Raw genomic sequence first — 17,985 nt, 5'->3', positions numbered from 1 at the left:
GGATAATGAAAAATTGTTCTCATGATTATCTTTGGCAGTTTGCCTAAATATATCAAAACAAAACAAACAATTGTTTAGTACATGTAGTATGTACATGTCATTGTCAGATACTACAAAACATAACAAAATTAAGAATTTTCATGTATTTTCTTTCAGGAAGATGCAAGGGATGGTGTTATACGTGTGAGGGCGCCAGAATTTACAAAGATTTGTACGACGATACAACTGAGTGAGAAAACAACAGCCGGAGATATAGTAGCTAAGTTTATCCGCGATGCAGAACCTATTATAACACTTCCAACAAGGCGGCCAAGCCAAACAAAATACGAAAAGAAAGCAGCAACGTTACAAAGGTAAAAATCTAAAAATGAATTTAATATAATACCCTTTCACATCTGCATAAATTGTAACAACTTGTAACCAGGTTTGATCTCTCGACTTATTACATGTTTTCACACATACATATGCGTGAAATCTCGGGAGGAAAGAATAGTTGCGCTATTTGCTTACTATGATTGGTCAGTTAGGGCAATACACGCATGCGCAGTAAGAACTCGGAACATCTCGGGACAAAAACACAGGCCTATTGTTGATGTGTTTTTTTTCTTCCGAGGATTCACAAGGGACTCACACTATGCAAATCTGGTTACAACTTGTTACAAATTGATGTGAAAAGGGTATAGGTATTAATATATAATACAAATCTTAAACCGCTCGGGGATATACTGAAAATGTATTAAATTTGAAACTATAAGTTGAGGAAATTTGTGACTTTATTTGATCATATAATTATATGATCATCTGGAATAATAAGGTAACCGTAAATGAACTGAAAAATTATCCTTGAGTTGAATTAACATTGGATTCTTGTGTCGGAATTTTGTCTAAAAGAGGGTAAAGGAGCATGGGATTATAATTGGTCATATACAGTATTTAGTTTAATGTTTTTTAATTTAATAATGGAAGTGTTATAATTTGAATTTATTGGTCATATACAGGAGTTCAATGTCTCTAAATTTAATAATGTGATTGTTGTTATTTACTTTTTTTTCAGTCGGCAGCCTTCAATTGATGATTGTGGAGTTGGTAACATTATGTACAAAAATAAATTCTACCTTTACGAAATAGGAGGAAACTTATGTAAGTAATGTTATGTTATTTAAGGCTGTGTTCACATTGAGCTGGGAGCCTTGAAATCATTTCAGATTCCCTACAAATGGTACATGTATCCGGGCTCAATATGAACATAGCTTTAGTCCTACAATAGTAGTAATATCATGATAATATTACCTTCCCTAGAGATTTTCTTATGGCTGGTCCAAAAACAAAATATATAATATAATGAAAAGTAAAAATGTGCATTTAAAGATGTCGAGGTACTGATACATGATGGGCTGTCGCTCATTACAAGGTAGGGAGATTTCCATTTGATAGAACCGGTGACCTATTGATTGATTGAATTTATTTGATGCTAAAAGACAAAATAACGCATCAGGAACACCCATTAGGCCGGAAAAAACCAGCCCATTTCCAATGGGGTCCAAATTGCATTTGATTTATCATCGAATAGAGCAAGGAAAAAAAACCTTTCCCATGCGGTACAATCTAAAGCTATTACCAAAAGCAGTATCAACATAAAGCCAATGGCTACCATGAACAAGGTTGTGTTTAAAGGGGCTGTCTGGAGCACCTATAAACGAAATGCCACCCACCTTTAAACTATTGTTTGTTTACTCAATGTAATATGTTGTCTGCTGTTCATAAATATTATTATTCTTATGATTTAATTTTTTTTAGGTGGACGATGTCTTGATCCTGAGACTGACATGTTAACGATAGTAAAAATAAATCCGACAGCAGAATGGATCATAAAATCACGGCACACATAGTTCAAATATCAAATGTTATTGACAATATAAACTCAAGCCAATCACAGATAGTGACCAAGAAATCTAGTGGCATTAAAGATTACATAAATGTGTTGTTGTTGGCACCTTATTCATTATGGTATTTACAAGCAAATGTTTTCCCTTAACGGCTTGTACAATGTAATGGAACGTCATAAACCTCTGACCTCAAAGATTTAGCATTGGTTTACACTAACTTTAGTTATGTAAATGGGCTGAATAGCTGGTTTATGAACAGTAATAATACTGTTTAACATGGCATTAACAGAATTTTCTGTTATTATTGTCTACCGACATTTGATACAGTATAGTATTTAATTATTGACTATTGATATGGTTAATTTAAATTAAAAATTAAGAAAACATATTGATGGTACTAATCTATGTAAGGTGAGATTGGTCCACTTCATTTACATCCTCTATTTAATTGTTAAGGGTATGGATTTTTAATGAATATTTTTTATTCCTGAATGTAAATACAAAAACACAACACTCATTCCATTTCGGTTTTAAATAATTAAAAAGAGAGAATCTTTATAGGATAAAGCAGTGTATTATCACTAAACCCACAGTAAGAGTGTGAGTTTTTAGCTGTTGGGATCACATTAAAAGCCAGTAAAACATTTGAGGAAGGTGAACAAAAAACAAGGCGTACAAAAAACAAGGCATACAAACACATGCCATAAATTGAAGGACTGTGTAAAAACAAAAAAGTGCTACGAAATGACATCGGAAAGACATAAAGACACCAGAAAGGCCTTTGCAAAAACGCCAGAAAGGTCTACGAAAGACTCCAGAAAGGCCTTTGGAAAGACACCAGAAAGGCCTTTGCGAAGACACCAGAAAGGTCTACGAAAGACACCAGAAAGGCCTTTGCAAAGACACCAAAAAGGCCTTTGCAAAGACACCAAAAAGGTCTACGAAAGACACCAGAAAGGCCTTTGGAAAGACACCAGAAAGGCCTTTGGAAAGACACCAGAAAGACCTTTGCAAAGACACCAGAAAGGCCTTTGGAAAGACACCAGAAAGACCTTTGCAAAGACACCAGAAAGGCCTTTGCAAAGACACCACTGACTATGAAAAAGCATCAGAAAGGCTTAAGAAAAGTTATCAGAAAGGTCTACGAAAAGACACAAAAAGGCCTTTGGAAAGATACCAGAAAGGTCCACGAAAAGGCACTACTGATCGACTATGAAAAAGCACCAGCAAGGCTTAAGAAAAGTCACCAGAAAGGCCTACAAAAAAAGGCACCATCAAGGATACAGTGGATCTTGTCAGAATATGTTCTATTCTGTTTACTCTGTAACATGTACATTCATAGGTGGTCTAATAGTGTCTTACACAGCCATTTATGTGCAGCAGCTGATTTCAAAATGTATGCCTATGTATAATTTCTTTTCTGCCGCCTTTCACACTGTAAGATCACACCAATGAGCCCACACCTGAAATCTGGATATTTATAACACCAATGTGCTTAAAGTGTGAATCATCCTTTAGTAATGTGTAGTGTTTGTTTTTCACTACAACACTTTAATTTGTGATTTTTGGTGCTTTTCACCAATGTGAACCTTTACCTTTATGGTGTTTATATCTATAATACTGTATGTTACAAAATTTCAGTGTCAAAGGGGATTATGTGGCTAAAATGTGTGAAAAGTTAATTAACTGTATTGTTTGCCATTTGTTTTCTACGATATATTTGTAAAAAATAATGTAAATATTGTATTAATCTTCTGGAAAATAAGTCCCAAAAATAAATTTGTCTTTAAAATAAATTTCTACATAAATTAATTTTACTCACACAGTGTATTAAGTTATATTTATATTTTCTTACATAATTATTAAATATTCATGAATTTGCAACATCTCCAGATATGAAACTAATTTCCAAAATTAGTATTTATGGTCTAATAACAGTCCTATGTTTCATTATTAAAAGATTTATATATGGTGGTATACGAATTGTTAAATGAACACAAATATTTATATAGAATTTATTTTTAAAGAATAGTTTTTTTTGTGGTTAGTGGTCCAAATAGATGTCAAAGTCTTTGTAATTTTTCGTCTTCATATTGTGGTACATAAATTCTACCAATTTAATATGGTTCTGTTTATTGTACTTCTTTTTATTAAGACAAATGTGTGTGCGTGTTAACTCTTCTCAGGAAGAAGAAAATAGGCCTAATTATTGTTTTAAATATGGTATTGTATTATATACCACGACTTGCACAAATGTTGTTATAATTATATAGTGTCTTTCTTCCATGAAACAAAGCGTGTGCAATTATTATTTACGGACATCCGATTCTCTGTACAGTATCTCCACACTGAGTGATCTGCAGTAGGCCTATTCTGTAATACAATCACATGTGATACCATGTTAAGGTTATACAGAGATACAGTACAGAGTATCTTTCAGTTGTAAACAACCGTATGGAAAAGTATTTCTTTGCAGCGTTTAGTGTTTTATTTTTTCAAATATACGGCAATGTCTCGTCCAATTGTCTTTCACGCCTAAGTTATTTTATTTTGATTTAGCAATAACACTACACACAGATGTTTATTATATTCGTCCGTTAAGAATGGCAACGCAAATTGTAAGAAATAAAAATTGAAAATATAAAAGTTTCACCTTGTTTTTTCTGTTTAGGATGTATTGTCTCCAAAAATATGAAAAATAAAAATCATAATTTGAATAGGCCATTTTGCAGTTTCACTTCTACAGAAAAAAGTCAACAAAAATAATTATTTCGCTTATCAGTCAGGGGACAATGGCTAAAGGCTTCCTACTTTCTAGGAGTTTTATCAGATAATCTATATTGTTTTGACAGCTCTTGTAACCTGCCACAACAGCAAAATAATTAAATTGTTGAAAGGAAATAAGACTTCAAAATAATCATTTCGTAGTTTCAATAAAGTCACTTTCGTAGTTAATTTTTTTTTTTCTCTTTTGTGGCGCAAACGCCACTTTTATTCACATTCATATTAATTCATATTATCTCATATAACATAACATCGTATTATTTAACACATTGTAAATGTTTCCACTTCACAAAACAAAATAAATTCAACCCAAAACGTGGTCAAAGTGAACTACTGTATTATGTATTATGACAATATCGGTGTAGTTGTAGATTTTTGGTCACATAATAGAAAACTTCAAAATAAATTTAGCCGAAAAGTAGAATTTGTTCTTCTTGAGTGAATAACTTTTAAACGATACAACATTTTGGCCCGAATAGGGAGGGAATCCACACAATATTTACGATCGGAAACGCCTTAAAATAACGACAATAGCGGATCAGAGAAATAAGGAAAACCGTACACAATTTAATATAGGTAAAATAATTATTTTATTACCAGAATCGAACGTAAATAAAACGGCAAAACTAAGTTTCTAAAGTGTCCTCATCAATAGTTAAATGTCCAGTTTATAAAGTTCAGTCCCGTATTTTCTTTCTAGAACAGTTTATGCATTTATTACGACTTGGATTGAGCTTTCTTCGGTAGAAGTATCGATTGAATGTTCGGCAACACACCACCTTGAGCAATCGTCACCGATCCTAGTAATCTGTTCAATTCCTCGTCGTTGCGAATGGCAAGTTGCAAGTGACGTGGTATAATCCTAGTCTTCTTGTTGTCCCGGGCAGCATTACCGGCAAGTTCTAAAATTTCAGCAGTCAGGTATTCTAATACGGCAGCCATGTAGACCGGAGCACCGGCACCTATACGCTGGGCGTAATTTCCCTTTCTCAGAAATCTATGTACTCTTCCTACGGGAAATTGCAAACCTGCTCGGCTAGATCTACTCTTAGCTTTTCCTTTAACCTTAGCTCCTTTACCACGTCCAGACATATTGCACGTTAAACGGGTATAATTTGATTAAATTAAAATTAACAAGACGTACGGTACCCTCAACTTAAGGTTACAACAGGTTTGGTCGATTTTCGCGGTGTTATTGCATTTTATATGGCGAATCGAATTCCCATACCGTAAAGCTGTATGCAAATTAGTATCCTCATCGGTCCATCATTGTTCTAGCGTCCTACTTGTATTAGCCAATCAGATTACCCTTTCGCTGGATGGCTCAGGTGATATGCAAATTATATTGGGAGCAAGGATATAAATAGTAATAACAGTTTGTTATATACAGTAACCGCAAATGATCCGTTCCAAACAGTTCTCATAGATATATGCCTATTGCTTGAAGTGAAAAACAAAACCTTAGTTATCAACATGGCTCCAAAACCAACATCTGGTAAAGCAGGAAAGAAAGCTGGCACTAAAATGGCTGTCGCCAGTAGTTCAAGCAGAAAAAACAAACGTAAACGAAAGGAGAGCTACAATATCTACATCTACAAGGTGTTGAAGCAAGTCCACCCAGACACTGGTATTTCAAGCCGCGCTATGGGAATCATGAACAGTTTCGTGAACGATATATTTGAACGAATTGCAAATGAGGCATCCAGATTGGCTCAGTACAACAAGAAATCTACCATAAGTAGCCGAGAGGTGCAGACGGCAGTGAGACTACTTTTGCCGGGAGAACTTGCTAAGCATGCGGTCAGTGAAGGAACGAAGGCCGTCACAAAATACACAAGTTGCAACTAGACATTGCAGAACTAGAAACATTACAGCAGTACTAAAGACCTTGTAGCAGTAAATGAAAAACTTCACACTATGGAACTTTATTATATATCTATTTATTAAGGCTGTGTATACAGCCAATTTTTGTATATTTTATTTGTGTTATTTGATTAGAATAAAACTTGTTTTATAAAAGTACTTTGTGGTTATGTATTTCCTTTTTAATATAAAAATCTTCGCATGTCCACTAACCTTATTAACCAATGGCAGTATGCCAACTAATCGAATACCAGCTGGATAGTGTGACCCGACTTCGGACCAATAAGATTAGCTCGATCGTTATTATAAAAACCGCCATCGAGCAGCACTAGGTGAACTTATTTCTAATTTTGGAATTAAAACAAAGTGGGTAATATAGGCTTAAGAATAAGCAATACAATAATACAAATACAAATATTATTTCATGTGTTTCACTTACGTGGATTATATATTTAACAAACGATAAATATGCCTAAATTGTCAGTTGTAGAACTCCTAGACTATTCGCTGGCCCCTGTTTTTGCATTTCGACCTATCATGTTGGTTTTAACTGGGCTAGGTGGTCTGGACCTAGCATGTGTGCTCAAGTAGGACTACCACAACAAATCTAAAGAAATAAACCGACAATTTAGGCATATTTATCATAATTTAATAAATAGTATCGTACCATCAGCACAGGGGTGGCGCCAGGATCTTCCCGACGCGGGGGCTACATTCCCCGACGAGGGGGCTATGCGAGCGAAGCGAGCATCACTAGGCTGGGGGCCAGGGGGCCGCCAAGGGCCCCCGGTGGGGGTCCAGGGGGCGAAGCCCCCGGAAGCAACGCGTTCTAGCGTCATTTGAGGTCATTTTAATCAGATCTAGGGTAGCCATTTTTTCCATTTTTTATAATGCATAAATAAAATACTGCGTGCAAAAAAAACGATGCGCGATGACTGTTTCAATCCATATTTTTCAATTTAAAAAATAAAAGTTCAAAGAAAATTTAGAAAAATAGAGTTGGAGGTCCCGGAAATTGGACTTATTAGGCCTATACTTCAAAACATGAAACAAAATATATAAGTCCCTATCAAGGTTGTGACTGAACTAAGAAATGTTTTGAAAAATAGAGATGTTAGGTCCCGGAAAATGCACTTCTTGTACTTCGAAATATGACCAGCTTTATTGTTGGGGCTGAGCTAAGAAACTGTTTAAAACTATAGCTGCAGGTCTTCAAAAAATTGCATTTTATACTTCGAAAACATCAGGCCTAGAGGCTTAAAAAACGCAAGCGTAGACCTTTTTCAGTCGGGGAAATAAGTTTATTCCTCCCAAGTGTATGGATGCGTGCGTGCCATCTGGACTTCCGAGTGGTGAGAAATTCATGACATACAGGACATTGAAAATGTAATAACTTAGCTATAATAAGATGTTGACTAAGCGAAAATGGCATGTTTTTTTGTTTATAGTAATGGATGAAAAATTTATTTTAGGTGCCCCACGGTACAGAAGGTTACTTGTAAATTAAAAAAATTGGTGAACTTACGAACAATTAACGTAATTCGTTTTTGCTGTAGTGTACCGTACGTCGACGCAGTACACGACGTAACCGTCAGTAAACTTCGCCTGGAAAATAACTACAGTACACATTTTGGTCCCTGGATGGAACATGATATCACGCGTCTCGACCCAACGTTGAACGATTCGTACAAAGGGATACCGCCAGAGAGACAAGTGCGAACCTAGCTATTGTTTAGTAGTAAGTTAGATTGCTGGCAATAATGAATGCATATAAAGTGCATAATAGCCCTCTGACGTACTCTCACGGTCAATGGAACGTCGTGGTTTTCTAGGCGCTGAAGCTATATGAAGTGAACGCGAACGTTTTTTACTGTATATTATATTCCCCGACAAAAAGTACCCGTGTTCCCCGACGGGGGGGGCTAGGCTCTCCGACGAGGGGGCTAGAGCCCCCGTAGCCCCCCCCCCCCCCCCCGCTGGCGCCACCACTGCATCAGCACGCTACCACTATTATACACACTGTTGTCGGGTTTCAGCGCGTGTCTCAAAAAACGAAATTATGGCGAGGCTAGGCCTACGCTAATCGCTATGTTGTGTTCGTCACGCTTTGTTTGTCTTAGCTAGTTTTAAGTATGTACTAGCTAGGCCTTTTAAAGACGCCTAAATATGCACAGTCCTACATCCCATGTAAAATTGAAAACATATTTCTTTGTAGATGGTCAGAAGAAATGCTTTCTCATAATATAAATATTGTAGACAATATATTTAATTTCTATAGAAATAATGAAACATTTGAAGTTATATTCACTTTATGATTCGTAGGACCATGAGCACACTTATTCATTTGGTCCATGATTTAACGTCACATCAAGCTATGGTGCGGTCAATACAAACTAACCCAATTAAAATAACGAATTGAAAACGGATAAAGTTAAAACAATTGAGTAAGTAGGCCTACATATCTAAACTGTCAGATTGAAATTTACAAAATGGCAAATTCAAAACACCAAGACAACTAAAACTTTACCGGTAGGCCTACAGTATTTACTAGGGATAGCAAAAAAATATTAATGAACGGTTTTTTAGATTTGAAAAATGTTCTCAAATTGCGGAAATTCGGCGTAATTTTTGTAAAAATTAAATTCCGACTCGAAAGAAGTAATAATTTCAATACAAAATGTTTAATGACAAAATAGAGATTGACGTTTCGGTACCATCATAGAACCATTGTAAAAACAAAATAAAATTATTGTATCAAAGATCATTAAGCAAATTACTAGATATTTGGCCAACAAATGCCAGATAATGCGTGCAGTTTACTAAAAAACAGTTCAGTTCAAAAAACATTTATTTGTTCAACAATGGCATATTATTTTACAGTGTAATATATAGGTGTGTACATTATTTAAACGAAAACAAGGTAATAAGCCATCATTTGGGGTCTTCTCTAGAAGAAATCAAGTTTCTTGTCTCGAGAAAGACCCCAGAAACAATACACATACATATAAACTAATACAATGTATTAATAAGCACATTAATGTCATCGCATCGTTTCAACAATTTGCTTTTCATTTATTTACTATTACTCTCTCTTTAGGCCTACGCTTTAAATCCAAGAATATTATTACTATTATTAATACAATTGACATATTTATGAGGACAAGTTTTGGTTGTGACGTACGCGCAAATGTGAAAACGGTTTTGAATATTACGTCTACGGCACCGTGCTGCTACGTCATCGGTTCCCACACGCGCTCACGCACGGAACTTGTTTATTTGCGTCCATACGTTATATTATATATGTACTTCCGTGGCGTCCTAGTATGAACCGTGACCCCCAATAATAATCATCATGAATACTCATTTAGGATTACTGTATTTAGGCCAATAATTTATTAATCATTTATGATAATTTTTGATTACCATTTGTCAATGCAATCACAATACGAATCTACATACAACTTTTATGTACAGTGTTTTTTATAATCTACATACAACTTCGTAAAGTCATTTTTATAATCTACATACAACTTTGTACAGTGTTTTTTATAATCTACATACAACTTCGTAGAGTGTTTTTTATGATAATCAAAATATACCACGTAGAACCGTATACTTCGACACAATGCCTGACATCCACGGCGTAGACAATTCATTTTGTTTACTTAAACGGCCTTTGTGTGAAATAACATACCTCTAGTGTTTTACGCTTTCAAGAGGAAACACCTGGCTATACATTTCGACCAATCAAGGCTACGAAAAATAATTTGCACCTTTATGCAAATGAGCTTCACTATAAATACAATGATTTGACGTCTTCTCAGTCAAATCCAACACTGAACTGGAACTGAACACTTCTCTTGTATCTTCTGTGAGTTATAACCTGAATCTACCAAAATGCCGAAAAAGAGTAACATTGGAAAAGCTGCTAATAAATCTGGTTCTAAGATGGCGGTTTCGTCGAATCCAAGCAGGAAAAACAAACGTAAACGAAAGGAGAGCTACAATATCTACATCTACAAGGTGTTGAAGCAAGTCCACCCAGACACTGGTATTTCAAGCCGAGCTATGGGAATCATGAACAGTTTCGTGAACGATATATTTCAACGTATTGCAAATGAAGGATCAAGATTGGCTCAGTACAACAAGAAATCTACCATAAGTAGCCGAGAAGTGCAGACGGCAGTGAGACTACTTTTGCCGGGAGAACTTGCTAAGCATGCGGTCAGTGAAGGAACGAAGGCGGTCACAAAATACACAAGCAGCAGCAACTGATCCAGGGACTTGAAAATGAGCTGCCGTTTTGAACATTTTGGAATTGAATAATTTGAACTGCAATAGTGACCAATATTTTGACTTGTATTTTATGTGTGTTGTCAGTTAATAAATGTTTTTATACAACCTAAATTGGCTTTTGTTCGGATTATTGTATTTTATAAGCTTAAAGATGTATTGTCCCCCAAAAACATGAAAAATGAAGATTAATTAAATGTTACTCGCTCATAGAAAAAAAAACGGAAACAAATAATGTTTTCACTTATAAAATCCATTGGCTGGCAGCCAATTAGACCATGCTTTAAATTGCATTTTTTTAAGGAAAACATTTTCATTTAATTTTAAGCGATTTCGCAAAATCATTATTAAACCTGCGTGTTACCGCTCGGTTAAAACATTATATATCTTGTATAAATTAAAACAGTAACTCCTCTCAATTCAATACATAAATAAATGCTTATAACATTTCTTTAAATTTACATTTGTAAATTATGAGATTACAACATTAAAAGAAGTGTAAAACAGAAAAACAGAAAGGGTCAACAAAAGCAGCTGTAACTGTAATGAGTAGCCTAGCGGTATTTTTCCCCTTTTTATTATTGAATGAAAGTATGGCGTTTGAAATTATATGAAAAGCTTTTCTTCGTTGTTAAATTCTTGATTTTGATGGGTAAATTATTCTAAATTTTGGGACCACTGAATCTGATGTTGAGTTGGAATGATGTTTTTTATGCTGGGGAATATGCAAGTTGGTTGCGGCTCTCTCTAGTAAGGGTAAGTATGGTAGTAAGAATAAGAATGAAATAAAGTACAGAATTGAGGAGAGTATAAGCCGTTGGTTAAAGAATAAAGAAAATTGCTTTGTTGGAGTATATTAATGTCTTTAAGTTTAAGTAAATTAAGAGATGAGAATAGTTGGTCAGTGTGGGCTAAAGGTTGAGCGCCAGTGATAATGCGAACGGCCTTCTTTTGCTTAACAAAGAGGCTATTAATTGTGTTTGATTGATCATAGGTGTGTTGCACTATACAATATTGCAGTAATTAAGATATGGAAGGATTCGGCTACAGTAAAGGGTACGGAGGGGATATGGCATGGAATAAAGAAAGAAAGTCTAACAATAATACCAATGTTTTTGGAGATCTTTTTATGCGGTTTCCACAAGACCTGAATCCCTGAATCGCCCAAAAATTTAGTATTGTTTACAATTTGAATTATATATTTGTTAATTTCAATCTGTCCATGCATCAAAGGAATATTCTTGTTTGGATTCCGAAAAAAAATTGCACAGCATTTTTTGGTATTAACTGAAAGCTTATTTTCTGAAAAATAATTAAAAACAAGCTCTTGATTAACAGTTTTAACAAGTTACTGGAAGTTCTTATTGGTATAAAGGGCGGTGGTATCATCAGCGTAAAGGAAAAAAGAAAGTTTATTAGAGGATGCGTTAATATCATTAAAGATGTATTGTCCCTTTGACTAATTCCAAAAAAATAAAAAAATTAAAGATTTCGAAAAAAGGTGGGTCATTTTGATAATAGTTATTAACTATCACCAAAAATGTTTTGAAAAAAAATTTTTTTTTACTGAAATACAGACGTTTTTTTGTTAAAAAAATAACTTTGACTTCCAGTCAAAGTTTTCAATCCAAACATATCCCATAATGAAATACGCTTGTTTGGCTACCCTGTATGCATAATCATAAAACTTCCTCATGATCTGTGTGTGAAAATACCTTCTTAACCGTGACGAGTTGTAAACAATCCTAATTTAGCATATGCATAATGCGTACTCATGGTTTGAAATCTTTGTTTACTTTCGCTCGTGACGATTTTCCAGATGAAATGTAATCAAACTAATTTACCTGTTAATTACGTAAACTTGTTGTTTTTGGCTTAAATTTTCGACTTAAAGTGAATAACTTTAATATTACTTTGATATGGCCACTTTAAATTTAGAATATTTTGACCTTCTTTTTTTGGTGTTTCAAAGGACAAGGACTTGTAAAGTAAAAAAAAGTAGAGAGCCTAGTAAAGAACCTTGGTGGACACCATGAGATATAGGAAGGAATTTGGAGGAAGCATTATTGAATTTGGTAAATTGGAGTCTGTTTGAGAGATAACTATTAAAGAGGTTGTTAGTGATTCCGCGAATACCATAATTTTGAATGGTCTATGGTGTCAAAGAAAGATCTATGAAAATACCAGAAGCAAATTTATTGTTTTCAATGGCATAATATCATTAGTGAGTTGCAGGAGGGCCATTGCTGAATCGTATCCTTAACGAAAACCGTATTGATTCTCGCAGAGAATTTGGTGTTTTTGAATGAAGGAATACGTCCTATCATAAATTATACGTTCAAAGGTTTTGGCAAAAATAGAAAGAACAGAAATGGGACGGTAATTGTTAACGTTAGGTTTGTCTCCAGATTTAAAGATTGGTGTTATTTGGTGAATGCAACAATCGATGGATTATTTATTTAGAGTTAATATTTAGGAGTTAAATGCCATTGGCCTGATAGCAGAGGCGATAGTTCTTAATGTCGCTAGCGATATAAAAACTTAATTACAGATGTTTTTTATTCATTATAAAGCAATATAAAAGCAGCAGTCCAATGTACAGTTTGTCAGAGTATCATATAATACTGCCACCTTATTATTATTTATTCAAAATTATTTAAAAATCTATCCAAGGAGCTGCAGGTTTTTAATTATTTACAGTAGTTTGACTTTATTAGTGATTACCAATTAATAAATTGAAACTGTGGTACAATAACACAACATTTATTCTTTATTAATCTATTGTTTGGCAATGCATTATAGCATATCCATCTTATCCACTTGCTTTATACAAAAAGACTGACCAACGATAAACACCACTTTTGTTTAATTTGTACTGGATGTCTGCACATGCACCATAAAGTTTTCTGTTGTAGTCCAATTTGTATTCATGTGGTACTGACTATTATTATATGTCTGATGTGCATTATTAACTGGAAGAGGTTCACTCCTAACACCATCAACCATTAGCGGTACACTATTACCTGATGGTAAATTTATTTGTGGCACAGCACTAAAGAAGGTAGTGTCCCGAAGTGAAATAAATTCCTGATTTGTAGAGTTGTCCTCAGTCCTAGATGAATTATCTGGTGTATCGTTTTCCATTTTCATTCGTTTTGATTTGTTAGCCATAACATAAAAGTTTGAAAGAGAATCGCTGTCCTTCAAATTCGCCCGATGAAGTTTCAATCCACGACTGCGGCATTTCTGCATAATTTTTTTAACACTGTCCCAGTCCTGGACTGCCTGCTGAGCTTCTGATAATTGTTCATCACTACAATTTAAAACATCTTCACAAATCTCATCATATATATCTTTTAAATTTCTACTAAATTTTTTAGGGTCACGGGAATCGTTCCGGCAACGATGCATAAACTCGTGCTTATGTACATTAGGTGGCGGGTGGTTGTGATTTTTATTTGCCAACACTGCACATCCAAGCTCACGAAGAATCCGAGCACGAGAAGGACAGTTACCTTGTCGTTGACGATTGCAGCGCAAATATAGAACGTCCTTTCTATCACTTTGCCGATCGCTAACATAGAAGTAATCATTAATAAGGTATCCTGTGCCACGTATCAGCCGTACCTCTTGATAGTTTAGTCTTTCTTCTTCATTGGTGTCATCGAGTCTAAAATTGAAATATACAATACTATGAACTCTACCACAATGACATAGAAGTCTCAGTCAACAAAATTCAAGATCTACAGATTATTACAGAATCAAAGAAAGTTTTAAAGAATAGAAAGAAACTTACATCTTTTTTACTTTGATGTACAGAATTACATTGGAAATAATTGACTTAAACAAGTTCTCAATAGAGTCATCAAGGTTGTCTGTAATAGTACTGAAAGTAAGCGGTTTCAACGACCCAATCTGAAGACGTCCTGTAAATATTTATAATACATTGGTTAGTTAAATCCTGGTATGTATAATTTGTCCAATATCATAGGCAAATTCTATAAAAGTGTCAAATATGTACCACATGATACCTGTATGAGAGGTCTTACATCTAACCTTAATACAATACAGAAACCACATATGAAACAGTACATATTGACACTGTAGTGTATTACAGAATTTATGTGTCTAGCATGTGGTGATACAGCACAGATAATCGGATGAATTTGTATTATATCTACGGATGTATTATATCTACTGAACCCACTCTTTTCTGGTATCGGTTCTTCAATTAAAAACTTAAATTTTGTAACTTATTGGTCTTCATGCCACTCTACTGTAGCAGAAATTCCCTAGCCATTACCACTGCATATCTTATCTCATCCATACCTTCAAATGTATATAATTTATCCAGATTGCGGAATCCAACTTTATTGAGCACTGTGTGTGTTAGGTTCCGTAAGGATAGGTCGTGTGCCAGGAACAAAAAGTGTTGCTTGCGTTCTGGCTCAAATGTTGAAATATATTCGACGACAACATGAAGTGGTAACATAGTTTCATCTACTAAAGATATTAAAAAAAAAAAAATTAAATTGCTAAACTTAAATATTACGGTATCTCTCTTTTAAACCTTATAATTGGTCCCTACATTGTTTAATGTTATTTAATGTTAAAACGTAGTGGAGAACACCTAAGGGGACACCTCCAAATGCAAGAATTATGTTTTTAAAATCCTCAAATTTAATTTTACCTTTAGTCGGAAATACAAGAGGTTGCCAATCTTGGTTTTCAATACTGCTATTATTTTTCACACTATTTTCTTCATCTTTCTGTTCTTCATGGTTATCAGTCATATCATTCTGAATGTCTTCTTTATTTTGATTGATTTTCTGTCTCTTAGACTTTGGTCCAACATTTCTCTTTGTTTTTGTGGTTGCAAGAGGACATGTGTCATTCTCTTTTGTTGGTTCTGGTTCTGCCATTTATTTATTTCTAAACTGCCTTTCGTCCTATTTCTATTTACTACCTGTCGTCATATCAATCAAGGTTTAAAAAGTCTGAAAAAATAAGAAATAGGCCTACTGTAAAATAAAATGTTTGTTATTATTATTAATTATTCTTAATTAATTTACTCCTGCTTGCCTGAAGTGGGAGGGTTAATCGAGTACAACATGTACTTTACCACCATGATTGATAGCCTAGGCCTAGCCTACTGCTGGGCCTAGAATAAGAGGCGCTGGATAAATTCGTAGCACACCACAGGCTAGAAATCAGAAAGTCTAGCTAGGCCTACGGCTTTACGTACGGTATTGCCGAATATTTATATCTCATTTACATACTATCGAATCTTTATACAGTATTGCATTAATAATTTACGTACGGTATTGCCGAATCTTTATATCTCATTTACATCGAATCTTTATACATTATTGCAATAATAATTTACGTACGGTATTGCAGAATTTTTATATCTCGTTTAGTTTACACTGTACTATCGAATCTTGTTTTTATTGATTAGTAATAGGGTGTGTTATACATTTAAGTGTTATTCCATTGTAATACATTGTTTGTGTTTTCAATAAAGCAACGTAAAGACGAAAACGCAACCTTCTACAGCACTATTCCTGGCCGGCCGCCAGTCGAGTTATTAGCAGAAATTCGCGTAATTAATTACCGTACCGTACAGACACTTGCATGTTATTTTATTATTTAAAACTCATTTTAAATTGATCAATATTTATATATCTGAAGGTATAAAACAATTTAGGATATTAAATAAATAAATTGATGTCATCATGTTATTGTAATTAAATTATGTTTGCGAACACGTACTACTTACAGTAGTTACTTTACTAATATATTAATATACAATAACAAATATATATATATTTTGTTATACTTTATTGAAAAAATATATACATTATTCTTAATAATTGGCTTATTATATATTATATTAATATACAATACAAACACCACAATGTATTTTATTGACTTTATTAAACATATAGCCTATAGGAAGTAATCATCGATTCGCCATTTCGTTTAAAAGAACGTATCACATTCAATCTGTAAAAAAAGAGAATAAATTACTATAGATATTAATAATGTACAGTAGGTTGTTATTTACGTCCGAGGAAAAGAAAACCTGTCGATCGAAACAATGACAATCAAAAATTACAAAACAACGACAATCAAAGCACACACGGAGTTCCATACAAATTACCGTTATTGAACTGGCGGCCGCTTCGACCGTCATCCGCCTAGGCCTAGTAACCTAGACTAGAGCCTAACTAGGCCTAATAATAATAAATGAAAACTTATATAGCGCCGGTATCCTCCACCCATGTGGCGCTCATTGCGCTTTGTGCATTAACAACGTGCGAGAACATCAGCGAATAGCGACGTCTTTAGGTTGGTCTTGAAACTGTTTAGACTAGTTGAGCATTTAACTGTTGCTGGTAAGCTGTTCCATACACTTGCGGCCGCAACGTAAAAAGATCTCTGACCCCACTGATTTTTCGCTCTACGCTCTTGAAGAAGGTTTTGTGACAATGATCGTAGGCCTCTGCGGGATGATTCGTAACGATCCACAAGGTCAGATAAATAAGCAGGAGCACTGTCATTTAGGATCTTGAATACAAACAACGCAAGTTTGTACTTAATACGTTGTTGAACAGGCAACCAATGCAAATCCATCAGGACAGGAGTTATGTGAGCGTTTGATTTTGTATAAGTTACAATTCTAGCTGCCATATTTTGCAAGCGCTGCAAACGTTGTATTTGAGATTTTGCCCTAGCTAGGCCCTAGGCTTAGCCTTCTTTTAGTAACCTAGCTTTTTATTTGCTTAAAAGTATATTGCCTATAATGTATTGAGGATATCCTAATCTTGTATTAATTTAGGAAATCCTATTTATTCGTATATATAACTTACATGAATACCAAAAACACAAATGACAGCTAAAATTTGACGCATGAACAACATCACATACACGTACGTCGTGTACAAAACAAACGAGTACGTATAATTTCGTTTTGTTACAGGGTGAGGGCAGTATTCTAACTGGCTATGGTGTGATGAATGTGCCTTATGTTTGTCGAATAAATAGGAATATTATACCTAGGCCTAGTAATTCCAGGTTAATTAATATTAGATCTAAACAAGTAATTATATTACCTTTTAAAGTGTAATTTCATAATATAAACTTTAAACGCCTAAAC

At 34.5% G+C, this 17,985-nt stretch overlaps 5 protein-coding genes across 8 annotated transcripts in view; 3 read left to right on the top strand and 2 right to left on the bottom strand.

The window, feature by feature from the left end:
- Window positions 1-4,765, top strand: part of LOC140046287 (rho GTPase-activating protein 18-like) — a 47,511-nt gene extending 42,746 nt beyond the window's left edge. For both annotated transcript variants that reach the window (XM_072090909.1, XM_072090984.1), the window contains 3 exons: window positions 157-353; window positions 1,055-1,140; window positions 1,798-4,765. In XM_072090909.1, coding sequence (XP_071947010.1) covers window positions 157-353; window positions 1,055-1,140; window positions 1,798-1,889 — 375 coding nt within the window. In that variant the 3' untranslated portion in view covers window positions 1,890-4,765. The remainder of the gene's footprint in view (window positions 1-156; window positions 354-1,054; window positions 1,141-1,797) is intronic.
- A 152-nt stretch (window positions 4,766-4,917) lies between these two features.
- On the bottom strand, window positions 4,918-5,958 carry LOC140046046 (histone H2A-like). Its single transcript, XM_072090600.1, has one exon. The coding sequence runs from the start codon at window positions 5,760-5,762 to the stop codon at window positions 5,388-5,390; it is 375 nt and encodes a 124-aa protein (XP_071946701.1). The 5' UTR covers window positions 5,763-5,958; the 3' UTR covers window positions 4,918-5,387.
- Window positions 5,959-6,062: 104 nt separating this feature from the next.
- Window positions 6,063-6,692, top strand: LOC140045886 (histone H2B-like). The gene has a single exon (XM_072090570.1). It carries the CDS (start codon window positions 6,144-6,146, stop codon window positions 6,516-6,518), a length of 375 nt encoding a protein of 124 aa, XP_071946671.1. The 5' UTR covers window positions 6,063-6,143; the 3' UTR covers window positions 6,519-6,692.
- Window positions 6,693-10,430: 3,738 nt separating this feature from the next.
- Window positions 10,431-10,808, top strand: LOC140044597 (late histone H2B.2.2-like). The gene has a single exon (XM_072089176.1). The coding sequence runs from the start codon at window positions 10,431-10,433 to the stop codon at window positions 10,806-10,808; it is 378 nt and encodes a 125-aa protein (XP_071945277.1).
- A 2,615-nt stretch (window positions 10,809-13,423) lies between these two features.
- LOC140045139 (uncharacterized) lies at window positions 13,424-17,768 on the bottom strand. Of its 3 annotated transcripts, none has more exons than XM_072089943.1 (5): window positions 17,699-17,768; window positions 15,517-15,823; window positions 15,156-15,329; window positions 14,623-14,752; window positions 13,424-14,496 (listed from the first exon to the last, which is right to left on the bottom strand). In XM_072089943.1, exons 2-5 carry the CDS (start codon window positions 15,746-15,748, stop codon window positions 13,692-13,694), a joined length of 1,341 nt encoding a protein of 446 aa, XP_071946044.1. In that variant the 5' UTR covers window positions 15,749-15,823; window positions 17,699-17,768; the 3' UTR covers window positions 13,424-13,691. The 3 variants fall into 3 exon arrangements, with proteins under 3 accessions (XP_071946044.1, XP_071946203.1, XP_071946128.1); XM_072090102.1 differs by having other exon boundaries at window positions 15,156-15,326; XM_072090027.1 differs by lacking the exon at window positions 17,699-17,768 and having other exon boundaries at window positions 15,517-16,439.
- Between the last annotated feature and the right edge of the window lie 217 nt (window positions 17,769-17,985).

This window comes from Antedon mediterranea, chromosome 1 (assembly GCF_964355755.1).
Source record: "Antedon mediterranea chromosome 1, ecAntMedi1.1, whole genome shotgun sequence".
Classification (NCBI taxonomy): Eukaryota; Metazoa; Echinodermata; class Crinoidea; order Comatulida; family Antedonidae; genus Antedon; species Antedon mediterranea.
Note: the sequence above shows the minus strand (reverse complement) of the source record. Positions and strands in the feature narration are given on the sequence as shown.

What these genes read in the sequence shown, in the direction of transcription:
- LOC140045139 (XM_072089943.1), bottom strand. Translation starts at nt 15,748, where the DNA reads ATGGCAGAACCAGAACCAACAAAAGAGAATGACACATGTCCTCTTGCA. An exon ending in TCTTGTATTTCCGACTAAAG is followed by an intron (nt 15,330 to 15,516) that starts GTAAAATTAAAT and finishes TAATATCTTTAG; the next exon opens with TAGATGAAACTATGTTACCA. An exon ending in TACATCAAAGTAAAAAAGAT is followed by an intron (nt 14,497 to 14,622) that starts GTAAGTTTCTTT and finishes TTTCAATTTTAG; the next exon opens with ACTCGATGACACCAATGAAG.
- LOC140046046 (XM_072090600.1), bottom strand. Translation starts at nt 5,762, where the DNA reads ATGTCTGGACGTGGTAAAGGAGCTAAGGTTAAAGGAAAAGCTAAGAGT.
- LOC140044597 (XM_072089176.1), top strand. Translation starts at nt 10,431, where the DNA reads ATGCCGAAAAAGAGTAACATTGGAAAAGCTGCTAATAAATCTGGTTCT.
- LOC140045886 (XM_072090570.1), top strand. Translation starts at nt 6,144, where the DNA reads ATGGCTCCAAAACCAACATCTGGTAAAGCAGGAAAGAAAGCTGGCACT.